We start from the raw sequence: 20,074 nt of genomic DNA, 5'->3' as shown, positions 1-20,074 counted from the left end.
CAGCCTCGTGTTAACTGGTGTTTGTAAACTGCCTCACAGCCCTTTGCTGAAAGGCCCCAGAGAAGTTCAGATGCTTCCACAACAGTGTATTCCAAATGCCCATCGTCCAGTTTCCTCATACACTCCTGGCAGTTTTCCCTGCCAGACGAGACAAATCTGGCACAGGAGAAATAAACAACAAGCACAGTGAAGGAGAAAGCTATTTTCAGTTCCTACTACTCCAAGGACTGCTGCAAGGTTTTCTACTGCATTACACAGTGAGGTTCAGTGAGCCAGAGAACTCTTTCCGCTTACTAGTATTTAACATATGAAAAAACTGCTTCCTGTGACTGGGGGGTTTTTAGGCTCAAGGGACTTGAGAACTGAAAGCAGGAGGCAGTAGTGGAGTCTCTGGAAAGCCTCAGCAATGCTTCTCAATTCATCTTTACTTAGTTTCAGCTCCATAGGGCTATTTCAGATGCATCCCAAAATGAAGGCTTGAACACTTCTTAGCCCCTTACCTAGGAAGACTCTCAAGGTTTTCATTTCCCTATTCTGTCAGCTTCTTCCACTGTCAGGCACTCCATGAACACATACACGCAGGTAATATGCCACTTACCTGAGACAGCCAGCAACAGCAAGGTAGATGTTCCTGTATCTTTAACTATCCCATTCTGTGCAATAACATGCCATGAGCCTGTGTCTTTGGGCAGACTAACTTTCCTCTGCCTCTCCCAGCTTTCCTCATCTTTGCCCCAGGTGTGAATCCACTTAGTTACTTGGGGGAAAGAAGAAAGAAAGAGGGATCTTTCTGGAAAAACAGCTCTGTAAATATATTTTTACAATACAGAAGCTGCTGCTTTAGCAGCACACAAATACACTACTAATCTCCTTAGCCACATCCTGCCCTTCCCTCTCTGCTTTGCTTTATATAGGCCTCATTGCCCAGGTGAAGGCACTGATGAGGCCTCTTAGCACACAGGGATGCTCTTGCAGCCTTTGCCCCTGGAAGAGACGCAGCTGGTGAGAGATCCTAAACCACCAAGTGATTCTTCCCCACAGCACTCCTCTCTGTGCTGTTCACACCTCCTCCTCTCCCCCTTCCTCCAAGCAAACATGTGCAGAACACAGTGCGAACGAGTCCATAACATTCCACAGGACCAAGGGCGCACACCACCAGCATCAGTCACCCCCCCGACACATAGGAGAAATACCTTGTGCTTACCTGGTATAAATCATCCTTTCGGGTGAATAGGGGTTAATTCACCTACAGCTGCATTCCCAACAGTGCAATCCTCAGCTGAAGTGGCCGGGGCAGACACCAGCGAGGCCAAGTTGAGAAAGGCAAGAGCACCAAACGCTGAGTGCAGGTCCCTGCATCTGCAGGACACGCTTCAGGCTCGGGAGGGGGCTGCATGGACAAAACGTCTTTCCTGCTGCAAAACCATAGGAGCAGAGTGTGACCCCTCAGCAGAGCTGCTGGCTCAGGAACCCCGGCTGTGCTGAACCTCCTGTCACTTCAGGGATATTTCATTTCCCCAAACCTTGGGCTGGGTTGTGTGAAACATTCAGCTCCGCTCTGGCATGAAGGAGGTCAGGGTCAAAGTCCTCAGGGTCAAAAAGTGTCTGTTCCCTTATTTGAATAGATTGGAGAGCAAAACCCAGCATCTTCCTCACTGCCCGTTCAGCTGTCACAGCACAGGTGCAGCAAGCCTCTGCCCTGCATGGCCGAGGGGAAACGATCCAGAGAGGGAAAGTACTGGAGAGCTCAAGTGACCCACGTCACCAGCAGACACTGGTGTGCTGTACAGGTTTCACTCACTTTCCCTCCTGGTGTTGGCTGCTCAGGTACACATGTCTGGGAAGTGCCAGTGGGGCCCATTTTCCCACAGTCCAGCAGTTAGAGATGTCCTGATCAAACAGTCTGATGCGCTTCTCCAGCCTTTTCTGCATTGTCAGAGTGGATGATGAAGGATGGTATCTCTTGGACTGTTTGACATACAGAAAGTGCCAGTTACTCTGTGCTGGGGTCTGGCATCTCCCTTTTGCAGATAGTCCCAAGCCCCAGAGTTTCCAGAAGTGACATTTTCAATCCCCTCGTAACTCTACAGAAACTCCTAAAGAAAAGGCATTCCTTAAACCGGAGGCTTATGATCAAGAAAGAAAGGTCTCAAGTAAACTTGTCACCTTTGCTAGTGGAATCATGACCTGATTTTGTTTGAGAAAGATGTTTTGCAACACTACAGGGCAAAACACTATGTTAATAGTATTATAGCAAATCATCATACAGCCCTCCCATCCCTCAAATGCTGGGTACTTTGTGACAGCTGGATAATGGGAGACAAACACTTCTATTCCTTTCTCTTTACCAGTTTGCATGTCAGTAGCAGTAAAAATGCAAAAGATGCTCCAGCTGGGCTCCGCATCCTGCTTTGGGACAGCCAGTTTTCACCCAAGCCTGCTATCTCAAACCAGTGCTCCTGCCCATCCCCTTGGGCCACAGGTTAATACTCCACACTTCTGGAAATAAACGCCTTCCTGATGCGAGGACTTAGGTCTTCCCCAAACCTTAATGCTCTGGGGTGACTCCACACCTGATGTACAACACAGGTCTGTGCCACTCTCTCCACCCATGTCAAGAATAAACCTGCAGCTTCACCTTGAAAAGATGGGAAAAAAAGCGTTAGGGAGTGAGGCAGGGAAGCAGCAAGTTGGAGATGACGCAGGGAGGCACCACCACCACCTCCCCATCCCTCTGCTAACCCGATGTTTCAGGCCAGCTCTGTGTGGGGAGGAACAGAGGCAGGAGGAGGAAGAGAGAAATGCCAACAAGAAGCAAAGTTCAGCTGCCGTGCAGGATGTTACCCTGTCAAAGGCAAGAGCAGCAGGAAAATTCCCAACTCGGGAATGGTCACAGTTAAATTGAGGTAGAAGGAGCAAAGGGCTGGGGACACTGATTACACCCTGCCATGGCCAAGCGCTAACTCATCTATTTCGTAAGTAATCAGTCACTATCACTTCCTAGTCATGTGAACTCATCCCATTCGATTCCACACCTCATGACAGGTCCACGCACACTTCGGATGCACGTTCCCAGTCAGTCTCACAGGAGGAGGGGAGATTTCTCAGGCCAGGGGGTGGGAGAGGGAAGAAAATCATTTTCTGCAGGTTTCCTCCCTTAGAAATCCTGTTTCCAGCCCTTGAGCCCACAGAGATCGTTCGCCGAGCCCCGCTTCATCAGACGCCCTCGGTTTGGGGCAGAGCTGGCTGGCTGCTTTGCTTTTAACCTGTCTCTGCTTGGTGGTGGGGGAACAGATCCTCACCAGAGAAAGTGCTGTGGGCAATCGTAACCTGTGTCACGAAGGTCCAGGAGGCTCGAGGGGCGAAAGCAGCAGCACTCACTCCCTGAGTATGTCTCTGATTCTGAATCTGGTTCATTTCTCTACCAGAAAGAACCACCCCACCAGGACTTAGGAAGATGCGGATGCTTCAGCTTCGCTGCAATTCCCTGCCCTCCAGAGCTGGATACCAGATGCATCTTTGGCTCAGGGTCCTGTGAAATGTGTTTTATTTACAGGAAAGCATATAAAATGCAGCTAAGGCAGCTCCGACAAGCTAAAACAAAGGACTTCTCTCTTTTTTTGATACCTGCATGTAGCTCTTGAATACATTGTGAAGATTTCACATCCATACACATTCATGCAAGAAGAAAACTATGCTGGCAGAAACCTACTTAATTTACACAGAAAATGACTGGTAACACTGTTAATCACCACACAGAGCTGGAAGAACGCTCACTTCTGTGATCATGGGGCTCAAGGGAAGAGAAGCCTGACCCAATGCCTGGGCAGGAAAACCAGCACCAAAGCACTTTCCTGCTGGTTGCTACATTAAGGACCTGCACCAAGAGAAAAGCACCGTCTCAAAGGGGACTGACTACCACAAAATGGGGGTCAAAGTGAATGTGCATTTTCAAAGTACTCTGATCATCCCCAATTCAAACTCAGTTCAGCCTTAGGAAGAGAAACTGGGATGCTACCGGCACAGACAAGCTCTGTGCGTTGTCCTCTAGCAAAGAAGTCTCAGAGCAAGTTACAACAAACCCACAAGAAGAGCCACGTCCATTTTGTAACCTATAATTTTTAAATATAACATTTTATTGCTTAGATGGTTTGATACAGAACAAGTTTTACTTTTTATTTTGAATTTGGAAGTACTGTACAACTGAATAAAAAGAGGAATAAAAGTACCAAAACAAATGTGTGATTCTCTGTTCATGTGGCATAAACCAGTCTTGTACACAATTCGTAGCAGCAGTTTAAGTTCCCTTTAGAAAAATATGAATTCTACACATTTATTACTGTTTCCTGCATGGGATGAAATCACTAGGATTAAACTTCCTTCGTGGAGAGAGAGAGAGGAGAGAGAAAGGAGACACACAGAGAGGAGAGAGAAGATGACGAATCATTCTGAAAATGGAATCAGACTGTCACGTAGCCCCCAAAAGTTATTTCACAACAGCCTCAAACAAAGTTCTCTCTTTTTTTTTTGTCTTTTTCCTTTGTTTATTTTTTTTTGTATGTTTTTTTTTTGCGCTTTCACAGTCAAGTGCTCAATGTAGTGATTGAATCTCTCAATGTCAAGAAGTCCATTGCAACTCAGGCAAAAGAATTTCAGAAGATCCTTTTTTCTTTCTTTTTTTTTTGTTATTTGTAAAAGCCCTGAGAGAGGAAAAAAAAAATAAACCAAAACAAAAAAAACAAAAAAAAAAAAACCAAAATAAAAAGATTCAAACAAAAATCGTATAGAGACAAATTAGCTGAACATGCAAACTAAAGCCTACGATTCACCCATAGTTTAAACACATTATAAATTTCACAGTTTAATATTGGGGGAGGAGGGGAAACAAAAAAAACCCCAACAACAGCAACGGTTCTCAGTCAAACTCAACTAATAAAAATGTCAATAAAATGTGGCAAGACCTTATACTCTACTAGGATATAGATAAAGGCTAAATAAAGCTTTAAATCAATAGTGATTATTGCTAGCAGATGTCCCGGCAGGCTGCTGGGAATTAATTACTTGCTACATCGTTCTGCAGCATATAGTTTAGTAATGGCTTCTCCCCCACAGTATTGCGCAGTTTAGTGTGGAGAGTTGCAAAAAAAAACCAACCCAAAACAAAAAACAAACCCAAAACAAAACAAAATATAGACAAAAACAAAAAAAAAAATACCCCAAATAATAATTATTATTATAATTATAATAGTAATAACAATTTAAGGGATGTGTGAACTGGTTTTAATTAAGTAGAATGCACCTGGGTAGAGTTTCAAATGAATCATTGGTTGTGACTGATTTCTCTCTATGTGGCGTTAGCTTCGTTTCTGAACTGGTTCAAACATCCCTATTAAAAACAAAACCAAAAAAACCAAAACAACAACAAAAAGAAAAATAGAAATCACATCATATACCTCAACCATTTTTTTTTTTTCTTATTCTATTTGCAAGAATATTACTCGAGAACGTTTCTCTTTCTTTGCATTCTGGACAGTGAGATTTCAGTCTCCAGAAATTTTCGGAGAATTCTTTAATATATAGTTATATATAGATATATATATATATTATATAATATAGACTGGGTCCGAGGCCCACTTCCTCCATGTCTTGTGAGAGCAGGAAAAGCGATTCTGCAAGGGGGGGGAAAGGAGAGGGGGTCACAGTGTGGGCTGGGCTGGGCTGGGGGTCTGCAGTGGTGGAATAGCACAGTGAGGCTCCGGCAATGCTATTATGGCTCTGTCTGTCCCAGAGGTCATGACTGAAGGACAATTAACAAACAACAACAAGGACAACAACAACAAGGACAACAACAAAAAACGCTGGGCACTCCTAGAAATGCGCAGCTACAGTAGGATACATTTCGCTTAACCCCTTCAATAGTGGTGGCCGGAGCGTCGCCTGTTGCCGGCAACAGGAGCCATAGGGAGAAGGAATTCCAGCTGCCAGCATTAAAGGGGTTAAATTATTGATATGAAATTTAGACACACACCTCAAGTCTTCAAGCATCAACCCCAAAATCTCAGGAAGAATTTATTTTTTATTAATTTATTTTATTTATTTTTAACATGTCTTATATCTGTAGTTTTATTACCAGTAGTATTTTCTTGCTCTAGAACATGACAGTAGCAAGATGACGGTAAGGCTCGCAGTTCTCCCTGGCTTGCTTTCGGCTGGAAGACGGGATAACTTTGCTCTTTTAAGTAACGCGCGCTGTCGCCGGTGTGATGGCAACAAGATTAACCTCAGCACTCGCAGTGCCTTCCTCACGCACTTGGAGGGGCCTCCCCCCGACACACACGCACACATGCACGCACACGCACCCCACCACGAGTGAGATGTTCCCCTGCCTGTACGGGTGTGGTGATACCTCGCAAACGGCCTCCGTTTGACTCTCCGGCCAGAGGAAGGGTCTCATTTAAAGTACAGTAGAAGAGCTGCAACATAAGAAGAGGAGCTGGTGAAAGCGTCGAGTCAAAAACATTTCGAGAGGGGATCCAAAGCGGCGTTATACGTCTGCGGGGGCAAATATTGCCCATTGGTTTCTGCTGACTGCAGAGACAAGCGAACTGATGGATTTATAAAATAATAATAAAATAATAATAATAATATACTGAAGCAAATCAAACATATATAACAGCGGGTGCATAATTTCCATAGGTTACGTTGCTATGTAACTCTTCTCTGCATACACGCTCAGTCCATGACGGCCAGAAAAACCCCCTAGGATTCAGAAGACCATTTCTAATGCTGAAAAGTGGAAACAAGCGTGAGGTTGAAATTCGTTGTGTTTCCTGCTTTTGGCTTGAACCACTTTGAACACCTTCGACTGCCACGTTGTTCAGGCCTGCAACAGGCTTAATGCTCCACCGTGTGGCAAATGCAAGAACATCTACTGAGAAAAAACAATACATCAACATCTCGCCTGCATTTCCTCTGACTATTTCATATGAAATTCACATATTTTTTTCTTCCAGTTATTGGCTGTGGTATCCAAGGGCCTCCCACCCCACTGCCCCCATTTCCAGCTCAGAGAACAAACACAGCGACTATCACAGATATACAAGAACAAGCTCACGCACACCAATACAAAAGGTAACATTAATGCTTAAATGAAAAAGGTCCTCTCCAAATAATTCATTAAAATATTAAAAAAAAAAAAAAAAAATCATTTTTGAAAAAATCTATAATACCAAAAGATCTAATAAAGTAGTAAGGCACTCAAATCAGTATATACTGTAGTCTCTTGCATTATTATACTGAAAGGCATATGGCACCGCATCCAGTCTGCCATACTCTCCCCACAGCTGTAGGTCGCTCTTCCGAAACAGGACTCCAAGGAAACCTTGCTCTGCTGGCATCGGCTGGCGTGCCGGGACGGCTCCAACCTCCGAGCAAAGTCATTCGACCCCCAGGAGCTGAGGCGCACTGTCTGCAGAGGCAAGGATGTGATTCATGGGAGACTTTTTGTTGTGCATCTCCAGCAAGTCTTGAATGAAACCCGAGGGCCTCTCGTGCTCCGAGCTGCCCCGAGGCTCCTGCTCTTTTGCGGTCTGTTTCTGTGCGCTCTTGGTGGGCTCCACCAGGCAGGTGCCGGCTCCTCGCCCGCTCGGCCTCTCCTCTCTGCTGGGGGAGAGGCCCGGGACCGTGCCGGCCAGGGACTCTTTTCGGCTCCCCATGAGGGATGACGTTTGGCCACCGATGCCCCCTGCAGAGTCGCACTCATTTTCTGAGATGGGGTTGGCACCACTGTGGCTGGACTCGTTCTCGCTGTCTTCTCCACACCTTGACTGCGTCTCCTCCTTGTCGCTCTCCTTCCCATGGTTTCGGGTGGTTTTGACTTTCTGGTGTATGCGCTGGTGGCGAACCAGGCTGTGTTTCAGAGTGAAGGTCCGTTCACAGGTTTGACACTTGTAAGGTCTCTCACCTAGAAGACAATCAGAATACAAAGTCACCACTGAGGTCACAAACGCACCTCCCTCTTGTTTCAAGCAGCACAGACACTCCACGCTTTGGAAATTCAGTACCTATCTCAAACATGGATGTTTGCCTTTATGCAGACTTTTTGCTTCCGTACTAGCAAACTGGCTGATGGCACGCAAGCAGGAATACAGATAAATCCCTTGGGGCACAAATCAAAAATCAAAACTAAGTATCTTGAGATTTCTATGAGCTTGGTATGGTCCTGCACTAAGGAGGGAGAAAGACCATAAGCCCCAGGTGCATCCTTGTCTAATTCAGTCACCAACTTTTCTGGAAGAAGTTTTCGCTTTGTCCTCTGGAGCTCAAAAGTCTTTCTGAAACCAGCCCACGACGGGGTCTCCTTGCTGCAGGTCAGGCCCTGATACATGCACAGAGAGAGGCCTGCCCAGGTAACTGTGGTCCACAGCTCTTACAAACTGAACCGAACAGCACGTGAGAAAACATCTCCCCTCTCTCAGATGCTGACACACGGACAGAAATGTGCAGATTAATCACCGACTTCGAAGAGAAGCTGTCAGGAACTACCCTTGCCACAACAGGCCCTGCTCCTTCTGTGAAGCAGAAGAAAGTATCACCACACTTCAAAACGGACAGAGAGCAGCTCAAGGACTTAGACTTGTCAGGCATTTATGGGACACAGGAGGCATCTGTTAGAGGTGATCAAAATTTACTGTCTGAGTGAAAAATGCCTGCCTCAGGATGTTATTTACAGAGCTGCTGGTGTTGCTCAGCCCTCTGGTGTGTTAGGACTGGAGTTACTTGTGAAAGCCCCTGAAAAACCTCCTCGCGCCCATGCCAAAAATGCTACTTGCAGGACAAAATTCTTCCTTTTATTTTGGACTCTCAAGCCAAGAGCAGCTGCGGGCATCCTCTGCTGTAACCAACTGATAGTCTGCTCTGGCCTCAGAGCAGCTTTTTACACCTGAGACACTTGAATGCTTTCCTAAGCCGGAGCTCATCAAAAACAAAGCAACCATAGCCCTGGAGACAAAATTCCCCCAAGTCCCAACCAAGCACAGTGCCCCAAGGTACTGCCGGCCCTGAAGAACCAAAGATCCTACCCTGAGCCATCCTCCATTTCCGACTGTGCTTGTTAAAGACTCTTCAGGGCTGCAATCCATCCAGACACCATCTTGTGCCAATGAGCACTCAGAACGAGACACTTGTGGCTCACTTCTCACTTCTACTAATGCTTGGGATCACTAAAAGAAAACCTGTGCAAGTAGCTCCTGCTGTCCCTGGGAAATGTTTCTCTCGGGTGCCTTGCTCAGGCATCTGCTATCAAGGGAGGGCACAGCTCCCCATGAGCATCTTGGGCCAACAGTCTTTGCCCATCCAGCACTTGGCTGTTGCTGATGCAGCGCCGTGGCTGAGCCTGCGCTTGGGCAGGCAGCACCAGAGCACCCCACAAATGCTTGCTGGGAAGCAGCCTGCACTGGGAGAACAAAATGCTCCCAGCCCGACTGCCATTCAGTAAGTAGGCAGAGGCTTCCTGCACACTTCAGCGTGTCCCAAACGTTCCTCTTCTGAGTAAAGTAATTCTGAAACCTTACAGTTATCTTTAAACACCCCACACATTAAAACCAAAGCATAAGCAATGTTACAACCTGACAGTACTTTATCAATATAGATGAACAAGTGGGACAGAGAGGAGAGTCAACCCACAGTATGGAGGGAAAATCCTCAGCTGAAAATGTTCTGGGGATAGGTGGTATTTTTTTTTTATATTTATATTTTATATATCTTTTATGTAATTTTATATTTTATTTTATTAAATTTGAAGAAAGCACTGTCCCAGCTTCTTTTTCAACACCTATTTCTATGTTAAAACATCCTTCACTGTCAAATAAGAAAGAGAAACAAACAGGAAAAAAACACACTGACAAGGCCTGAAGAGCTCAGGATGCAATGAAAACAATTCAAACATACGGTATTTGTTTGAATTATCTTTTGGGCACACATCATTTGGGCATAAAACTCAGCCGTGTAGATATTGTCATCTTCCCAAAGGTTCTGAATTAGTATGAAAAATAGGCACAAGAATGGGACCTGTCCTGTATTCACATGTGGCTCAATGCCAGAAGCAGCAGGTCAGTTTTGTACTCAATAGGTCAATATTTATGATTTAGAAGGGTAAAAGGTCTGGTTAAGGCACTACTCTTTGGTGTAGCTTACTAAACATCTCTGTCAATTACAGCACAAGTATTTTGTTAATCACAAAGATGTTGTCTTCAGCAGAGAGCACCTTCAAAAGAGACAAAATGTCAAACTGCGTCAGTTTTCCCATGTCAGAGCAGCTTGCTGACAGTAAAATGCATAATTAATAAGGATGCATTAATAAGGATGAATGATTAATTCACCTTTCAGATGGCTCATGGCTTCATCTTATTAGCAAGGTACTGCTGCAAACCGTGTATCACATAAAGCAACCTCACGTATTTTAACTGATGAGTCAAAGTCATCAGACAAGTGTTCTACTACCTGTGTTCCACCTTCCCTGCCCAAGCCTGAATGAAGAGCAGGGTGCCGACTGTTGCTTTGCCTTTCACTCAAGCAGCAGGTCATGCAAATGACCAGCACATTAACACATTGCCCATACCAGGCTCAGATAATCAGACAAAACCAGACTCTCTCTCTCTCAACTTTCCCTCAGAGATGAAGTCTTATCATATACTGACAGGTTTCTCCACCGCTCATCAAGGCACTGGGAAGAGGTAGAGCCATGTGCACATGACAAGATGGGAGTCAGAAGCTGGGCAGAACAACTGCACACGGATCTCCACACTGGCCCTCACCTCTAAATGCTGCGAGCAAGATGGGGAAAAACAGTTTGGGGACTGAAGATAAGGCAGTGGTGACAATTCCCACTCTCCTTGACAGGCTTTGTATGCAGCAGGGGGGATTGGGGCAGACACCTTGCAGATATCTGTAGGACTAAAAGCACTGCCTCCAACCTCAAGTGCTCGCAGCAATCGTGCACCTACAGAGCAGATGCTGCAGCCTGGTGGCAGACCTGCTTGTGATCTGTTCTGCCCTCAAGCCTCCTCTTACCTGTATGAGACCGCATATGTCGCGTCAGATCCTGCAGAGACCAGAAACGCTTGTTGCACACAGTACAGACTTTCTTTCTTTTGTCTGCTTTTGCAGTAATCTTAGCCCCATCAGTCTTTGGTTTTTTGTCATCACTGCTCTTCTCAGTGGACTTTCTCTCTGTGCCTTCCCCCTCAGAGATGCTTTCGCTCTCTTCATTTTCCTTTCCTGTTGCCTCATAGTCCACAGGAGACTCCACTACCTTCAAGTCCATCGGAGACTCTTCCTGCTCAATACCAGAGTCCTGCATCGAGGGAGCTCCTGCATTATCCTGAATGCTTTTGCTTTCATCCTCACTGCTCCTTTCATCCTTTCTGTCCTCACGAATGTGGACCTTTTTGTGACGGCCAAGAGTGCCAGCAAACTTGAAGGTTTTGCCACAAATGTCACAGGCATGTTTCCTTTCAGTCTGAGTACTGCTGCCTGCACTCTGGTCACTCTCTGCCAGCTTGAAGTCCATTAATTTGCTGGCAAAATTGAGGTCAAGACTTTTGTTACTTACAGAATCTTCCTCAGGGCCCTCTTCATATCCATCCGCTTTTATTTCGGCATCCTCTTCTGCCGGAGGGGAGTCAGCCTTTTGCTCCTTGGGGCCGCACTCACTCGCTGGTAGCTCTGTTATTTCCTCTGGCTGTTCCTTCTCGCAGGAGGTCAGGTCCAAGACTTCATTTCCTGTAGCTAGTGTCTCCGCATCAGACTGGCTGTCTGCAAGTAAGCAGAGAGAAACTTTCAGTGGGATGGTCTCCGCTAATTCACACTACCAGCAGTAAGGCTGCACACAGACCAACGAGCATTGCTTCTGGTCAAGCCTCACAACATCTGTTTCTCTTATCTGTTACCCAGGCCAGTAACATAGAGCTGAAGAGAGATCAAACCCCAGAGCCCAATTAACAAGAAGATTAAAAATCTGTAACAAAAGGCTTTCTTTTCCAAAATACACTCACATTCTTGTCAGTTACTTGAAGTCAGTTTTAAGATAATCACTTTAACCAGAGAACACAAAAATGCTGAGACACTGAAGAAGAGTTGAGGTCACAACTATTACAGATACACCATTCCAGACACACATGGATGTGTTATTTATAAACTCATGTATGATAAATATTGACATAGATCAAAGTAATATACATCCACAAATTAATGAAGTTGATTTATAAGTAGCAGGAAATGCTTTTCAAAGGGAATATAAAGGCCTCATGCAACCAACTGGTACAATTAAATGTTACAGGTTAGTGCAGACGATAACAGAGGTCAGTTAAAAAAGCAAAAGATGAAGAAGTTCATCCACATGTGGGTCTTTGACACAGACTGACACACCAACTGGAACCAAAACCCAAAGCCAAGATGCAGTAACAGGCAGCACCCTTCGTTGTTTCACAATTACTCCAACAAGAAAACAAAACACCTCAGATGTCCACTTTGATAACTTCCTCTGCTTCCTTATCAGTTTGTAGCAATGATATTGCTGAAGACACGTCCAAAAAATTAGAACAGGTAAGGTGCTTCAGGAGAACAAAGGGCTAGAGCTGTACCCCTTCTGAGCTCTCTACAGTGTCTGTGTAAGCTGGACTGGATCTGGAAGCCAAAGCTGACAATGATGCACAGCATATAACTGCATCTCCAGTGCCACTTCCCAGCAACTGTTCCAGGACATGAACTTTGCAAGCTGTGCTTTCTGAAAGTTGAAACTTTCCTTGCTTTAAGTCCTCCACCTCCTTCTTGTTGACAGCATGCAGCTAAGGGAGCAACCTACCCGGATTCCAGCATTCATCTGCAAGCACAATAGCTGCTGAGTAACTACAGGGATTTAGAAACTTTAGTAGAGCAGTTTAAGTTCTACAGCCGACACGGAACAGCATGTGCTTGCCTCCAAATTACCTAGATTTCCTATTGCATGCTTTTTTCATAAGCAAGGAGTCATTACAAAAGATACGATAGTTCTCAGGCACCTAGTAGTTCAAATGCAGTTTTCCAACGTTACTTGCATCGAACCATCTCCTCGCACAAGTGATATAAATGGCTGTTAAATAAATGTCAAAGCTTAGCGGCATTTCCAGTAATCATGAACACTCACTCAGTAGATTATAATCCTCAGTATGCTTTTTCCTGGGGGGGGTGAAAGGGGGAGAAGTGACCTGTCAAAAAAAATAATCTCACCTTTTAATCAAAACAGATCCGTTTACACAGACAGTGGATTACACAAAAGCTTTCCACAAAGTTCATCGCTCATCTAATTATCTGCCCATTAAAACATGCAACTGAGCCATTATCTGTGTATAATGCTGGAGAATTTGAGGATGTGGGCATCTGAAGACAAAGGTCACCTACAAGTGCCCTATGAATCTCCATGTGAATTCTGTGTTTTGGCTCGTTATCTTTTAGCTATAGTAAGGCCAAAAAAAAGGAAGGAAAAAAAAGTTATAAACAAAGAGAGGTCATTTCTAAAAATCAAGCTGAAATGCCGATGCATAATAATTAAGGGAGAAGCACTGCTCCACAACCCAAAGAAACAGAAGCCAGGCATGTATGAGAAACCAGGCCCATGCATGGTTCTCCTGGTTACACGCAGGTAGCTGGGTCTCGCAGCTGCTGGCACAGGCAAGGGAGTGAGCCCGGAAGTCAAACCCAGGCCATATCTACACAGGGGAGACATCTAAAACGGAAGCACAGACAAGAGCCTGCTGCCTTCTTCCACACACTGTGTTTGGGGGCAGGGTGAGCACATCTGGCTCTCACTGGCGGCACCACACCTTGGCCCAAGAGTGAGGATGAAAGGAAGAATTAATGGCAACTGATGTGACTTCCGGCTACTGCTGGAAGGGTCCTTGTCCTTCCTTGGCTACCCACTCCCTAGCATTCACACAGGGTCTTTTTCACCAGAGCACAGGTTTATATTGGACCAAAGCAACCTCATAATCACTGCTCCCTTCAGGCTAAGATCAGGAGGGAAGGGAAACGACAGTTAAGAGGAGTGGAAGCTTCCCCAGCTGCCTTTGGTTGCTGCCATCACAAAGATGTATCTGTGGGTGATGGACAGACACAACCTGAGCGGCAAAGTCGATCTGAGGTGCAAAGACCTTGAAGTGACACCAAAAGAAAGCATCTAAAACAGCTCCTGTACCCCTGCCATCAGTGCTCATTCACAGTAAAGTGTGGGGCGCCTCCTGACAGGCATGGGCCATCCTGTCCCATCCCCACTGAGGTCAGGAAACACTTCCCCAACGGGATGTGTGTTAGGCCAAGGAAAGACTGCAAGCACAGCACAGAGGGGGTCATTAGGGAGCAGGGCAGGAAACCATGTGAGCTCTGTTAGGATGGAGAAGAGTGAAGAGCAAAAGGAGATAGAGATGGAGAGAGCTCCCCTGTCATTGTATGCAGAGAGATGTTTTGTAACTCTTTGCTGACCAAACCGAAGATGGCAGATGCAGAGTAAGTTGCGTTTTCAACAGGAAGCAATCAGGAGCAAAGTGAACAAGCAGAATATACACTGGTACCACTCAAGTAAGAACAAGCCAAAACCAGAATGTCTTTAAACTCTCAAATGCATACGTCCCAACTTTTACATTCAACATGTATATCATGCATGATTTTCCAATTTTCTCCTAATTTTCTGTAATTTTTTCTTCTTCTGCTTCCAGTATTAAAAAACCCCAGTGTATTATTTTTCTTATAGTACACTCATCTTCCAATGAACCATACCCCAGCTCTATCTCCTTTTTTCTTCTCCCCTGTGCCCTGGGCCCTTTCCCAGCTGTTGTTCTGTTCTTGCGTGTCTGGCTTGCAACTACATTTTCCTGTGCACCAAGGGATAGGTGGTCCACAGGTAAGCGATGCTGCCTTACTAGCAGAGACAAACAGATGAGGTTAACATCAAGGAAAACAAACGTGAAGGTTGAACAACTTCATGAAGGGCAAAGACCACTTCAGACCCCTGGAACACGGATGCACGCAGGCTTTCTCTTCCAAAGCTGGCCTGCCATCCATGAATGACCACATTCAAAGCTCAGGGAGCAATGCAGCTGGGAATGTGCTGACACATGTATGTGCTTGGGTGAGTGCTCTTCCTTCTTACCTGCACAAACCAGACCTGCCATTTTCTCTGTCGAGGACTTTTACAGGCCCCTATGAAGCTTCATGTATATCGTAAGGTGGCAGCTCCCAACTAGTTGAGCTGCTCTGTGGTTACCCCCAACCTGCGCGGTTGGTTTTGCAGCTGGTGAAGAAGCGAGCTGCTTTGCACAAACCCCGGCTGTTTGGGGATGCGTGAGAATCTGCCCAGCTCTGCTGCAGATGAACTGGAATAGCAGCAGGGGAGCTGGGAAGGTGTGTGGGAAACATGACAGTTGTGAAGGCAGCTGTGTCAGGTCTCGTGTGGGATTTCTCCTGCAGTGCAAGGGATGGCTGCACTGGCAATCCCTCCATTCATTCCAGCAGAAGTTAGGCCTGGCTACACTACTGGTTTTTCCCTGCTTACATGCCTATCTGCAGCAACGAAAACCTCACTGGCCATACAACTTCAGCAGGCTTGTGTCCTACACAAGGAGGAGGATTTTGACTGAGCCTTCAGATCTGGGCAAACGTCGCTCCAACAAGGCTGAGCTCCTCTCAGATGGGTAATTCCCATTTCCAGAAATTTGCTGATTTACAGTGCAGAGCAGTCGCTTGCATCCAGGCGATGAGGAAAGCAGGGTGCATGGGAAAGGCCTGCCTTTCTTTCACCCCTTTCCCATCTTTCACTTACTAAGGTTGTAAAATGTTTTCCAGTCCATTTGTTATCCCACAGATACTTACACTCAGCGAGTCAAGAGGACAAGAGTGGAGAGGTCTGCTTGCCAAGGCTACCACCACCGCCACCTCTTCAGCAACCGTGGGAGCAGAACACATGGCCTTGTCACAGACAACCAGTTTGTGTCACTCCTCCAAAGTGAAGATCAGAAGGTGACACTATTTGATGATGTAATTTCTGACACTACAGTCAAAGAATGCGGGCAAAGGTAAGGGCAAGAGAGGAGACAAGCAGGGAGGTATGGATGTATGGAGGAAGGCAACACGGAACACCACTGGTAGCTCAGCTGCTGCCTCATCAGCTCCTGGGAAAAAATGAACTTCTCAGGAGATATATTCATAAGCAAAACCTCAAGGACTCCATCTGGGAATCCAGAAACTTTTCCGCTTGCATGAAAGAAACCACTATATAGTTGTAGCCAAAATCATTTTTCCTTCAAACTGTGGAAAGAAAAGACTGTTTTGCTGAAGTCTATTCACAGTTCAGGTTGCGGTTTTCTGTCACCCTAGTTGGAAGAGTCTGCTTAATCTTTTATATGTGGCAAGAAAGAAAAAGAGGAGTAAACTGCTTTCTTGCATACACAAATCGAATTAGTAAGAGCAACACCAAATGTGGAAAGTTTCAGATAAAAGACCAGATACAGATCAAGGTGGGGAGGTTGCTGGTTTGGTTCTGTCTTCCTATGGTTTTCCTTTTTTCCTGGAACTAAGGTGGAATAGAGCAGAGCTTGAGATGCTGAGTTATTAGATAAAACAGGGTGTTGTAACGGAAACTATTTTGTGATTAGAGCAAGTGTTTATTGCCAAACATTCCTGCATCCTGAGAGAAGTGCTAGAAAACCCATTACATAAATAATGCTCAAAACTAGAGCAGACAGAGCACTGGAAATGGATGTTGTACAAGCAGTTGGCATTATCAGCCAGATGAGCCAACGATTTACTATTTGCCTACATTAACTGAAATAACCCCGGCTAATTTTCTATTTTACAACAGAGGTAGACACCACTAGGTGGTAGCAGTCTAGTAAATTTGGCATTTTTTGGACCCACTCCCACAATGCTGCTCCTACTTCCACCCATGATCTGGAGAACATCTTTCCAACCTGCGGAGTCTACCTGAAAAATTTGGGGGGTTATCTTTGCCTATTTTTATTATAAACAGTCTAAACATTAAGATTTAGCCATCTTCATTGTATTGCATGCACACACACAAATATTTTATCAGTTCATAGTTGAGGGAGCTTCGGTCATACCTGCATGCCTCTTGAAACGAAAACATTTGAGATAAAAAAGGACTATTTGCAGTAAATGGAACTGAATATATCTGGCGGAAAAGGAGAAAACCAATCCTGGAGAAAAAACCATTTTTTGCCTTTGACACAAGGCATGACCCGCTGGTGCCTTCAAGAGAGCACCTGAAGTCACTGACACAAAGAAAAGTGTTCAGGACGAGCTCTGACTGCACCTACCAAGTGGAAATCTGCACTGAAGACAGGGTGGGGGGAATGGGGAACCCCTGACTTTCAGCTTACAGTGAATTCCACCGTTTAGCAGAAAGGCATTTTGATACAGAGCCAGCAATACAATCAGCAAGCTATATACCATCTTCTGAGTATCCTCCGAACAACAGCTCCAGCACTCAGGCCAACCCCTAGTGGGAAGCAACTCTTGCTTTACCCTGAGCTGCGGCTCTGGAGTGTCTGTTAAACTTTGTCTGACACTGAAAATGCAGTTTCAAGCCCTTTGTCCTCTAGGAAATACCCACAAATGTAGTTCAGAGGTACAAACAGCTAGAGCAGTTTGGAAAAACAAAAAGTCCCTGTTTTACCCAGGGCTCACATGATTTCTGGAGGGATCACAGAGTGGCAGATATCTAGAGCAAAGATGAATTCTGCTAAATGCTAATCGGAAAATTCACTGCTGAGTACACTTACTTTGTCAATATTTGCCTAGTTAGCACAGAGCAGTTGTGTTCGACCCTCTCACATTAGAGGTAAGCCTGTTTAAGAAAGGGATCTTTCCTTAGCACAGTCTCTTTCTGTATTACGTAACAGACAATCCCTTACCCCATTCCTTATCCCACATCTCTCCTCCATCAACTGTATTTTGTTGCAAGAAGGGAGCATTCAGAAAGCCCTAAGGAGACAAACGCAGAGCTGCTTTAACATGATGAAATAAAGCAATTCATGAAGTTGCTCCACAATTTCACTGTACGCCTCTCTGTTGGTACAGGTCTCCCCTGGGCTGACTGCTGCGAACCGGGCGAGATGTACTCAGTTTGTTTCCCATCCTCTCTATGCAGCAAGGACACACACAAGACACATCACTTTAACAGCCTCCTCATCTCTGAATCCTATTCAAAACCACTATCCTGTTTTTGTTTTGGTTTAAAACAAGACCAAAAGAAACCCTCTATAAACTTGTTCCCAGTGACACTCCATTGAATTGCGCTTCCTGTCTTACACCTCATCTTAAAGCTTCACTTCATTTATGGCTGACCAACCACCACCCAAGCATCTCCCCTCATTCCCCTGCCTTCTGGCACACAGTGAAATCTGGACAATTATTCTCTTCCAAGTACAGCCCTTACATGGGGTCTGCATGTGAGCCCCAAGCATGCTACTCACCCACCTTTTAAAAACAGCACAAAGAGAGAAACAACCCCATTTAAAAGTAAGCCACAGTTTCAAATTGTTAATTTACTTCCACTGATTTTGAAATCCATTTTTCTTGGACAATGGAGGGATACCACAAGTTCAAAGCCATTGAATGACTTTGGACCACGATTAAACACCACTTGGCGAAGCCAGTTGTAAACACTAAGCTGTGCTATAAAGTGCACACAGTAACTTTAACAGTATAGGATCTGGGCTCCTTCCTTGCTGCCTAAAGCTGCTAGGGAAGACACAAAGCATCTGACAGCAAAGCCAATTTCAACAGCATCTATCCCCAGCACCTCCCAGGAGATGCTGCCAACTCCACACCTCAGCTGCATCAATGTGCTCTTTTAGGGCCACGCTGCCAGCCGGATCCGGGAACTGATTTCATGACTGCTGGTCCCTCCCCTTGCCCTTTTCATTTTCTTGGGCAGCTGGGTCAGCTACAGTTGTGGGGATGAACTGTTGGGAACAGGTTGAGCCAGTATGGTGTTATCCAACCGTGGCCCAAGGCTCTGTCTGCCAGGGGCAGGTCAAACCACTCTGACCAGCCCAGCGCTGGCTGCTAAGAACAACATCTACGTTCCACCACAGTCCTACCCATCCTATGTGCCACGCCACCGCTCATTGGAGAGGCTTTAGAAACACTTGCCTCCTTGCCCTGCCGACCAGCTGAGCTGTGCTAGCTCCACTATGAATACAAAGAAAGTTTTCATTAGGCCTAAGTCAGATGTTTTAGTTTCATTCTGCCGAGAAGATCGTCAGAGGTGAGCACTTTCAGAGCCCTTCCTGCAGACTTTTGTTCTGCGAGGGGATCATGTTATAACATGAGTCTTCCTCTCTCACGCTGTAGCCATCTGCTGTCTGCATAGGCAGGATGAGCCCACGTGACGCCCCAGATACTGTGGCTACAGCCCTGTGAAGTTACAGGCTGTTAAGATGGTAACAAGACAACTTAGTTTCTTCGTGATAGGCAAGATCAAATCACGTCGTAACATGTCCCCAACATGGCTGGTTTTAATGCCAGACTAGTACTGAGACCTGTATTACTACATCTGAATTGCTGCAAGGAAACCTGCTGTATTAAAAGAAGAAGAAAGGATGAGATAAGCTGGGAAGACAGCAGTTTCCCAAACAAACTGGAGCTTGGAAATGTAAGAGGAAAATCCTATGCACACTTTCGTGCAATCTGATCAGCAGCTACCCTGAGGTTGAGAGTAACAATTCATTCATGTCATTTTAGCACAGAGCCAACTTCTTGCTGCTTTTAGGTCTGTTACTTCAACAACTGCCCTGTGAAGCCGACTCAAAGTGCCACAAAGGGACCCTTGTCGTCTCTCCTGGAGGCGTGAATACCTTTCAGCCACAGCTCCCTTGTGCAAACACTTTTCAGGCAAGGGACATGTACCACCATCTGCTGAGCTTCCTTCTTACATCCATCCCATTTGGCCAGCAAAGAAAAAACCTGAGTGACTGCCCTCACCCTTGGTTTTGTGTCAGCTTGTCCTTTCCGACTAAATGCC

General features: G+C 45.6%; 1 protein-coding gene across 9 annotated transcripts in view; it reads right to left on the bottom strand.

Moving 5' to 3' along the window:
* Positions 1-1,329: 1,329 nt before the first annotated feature.
* The window catches only part of RREB1 (ras responsive element binding protein 1), a 127,712-nt gene continuing 108,967 nt past the window's right edge, over positions 1,330-20,074 (bottom strand). For 6 of the 9 annotated variants that reach the window (XM_030500872.1, XM_030500890.1, XM_030500900.1 and 3 more), the window contains 2 exons: positions 11,071-11,814; positions 1,330-7,963 (listed from right to left, as the gene is read on the bottom strand). In XM_030500872.1, coding sequence (XP_030356732.1) covers positions 7,437-7,963; positions 11,071-11,814 — 1,271 coding nt within the window. In that variant the 3' untranslated portion in view covers positions 1,330-7,436. Of the gene's footprint in view, positions 7,964-10,379; positions 11,815-20,074 lie in introns of all 9 variants that reach the window. The other 3 variants (XR_003993671.1, XM_030500928.1, XR_003993673.1) reach the window with 3 other exon arrangements.

The sequence above is a fragment of the Strigops habroptila genome, chromosome 1 (genome assembly GCF_004027225.2).
Source record: "Strigops habroptila isolate Jane chromosome 1, bStrHab1.2.pri, whole genome shotgun sequence".
In the NCBI taxonomy this organism is placed as follows: Eukaryota; Metazoa; Chordata; class Aves; order Psittaciformes; family Psittacidae; genus Strigops; species Strigops habroptila.
The sequence above is the reverse complement of the archived record's forward strand: the minus strand, read 5'-3'. Positions and strand labels throughout refer to the sequence as shown.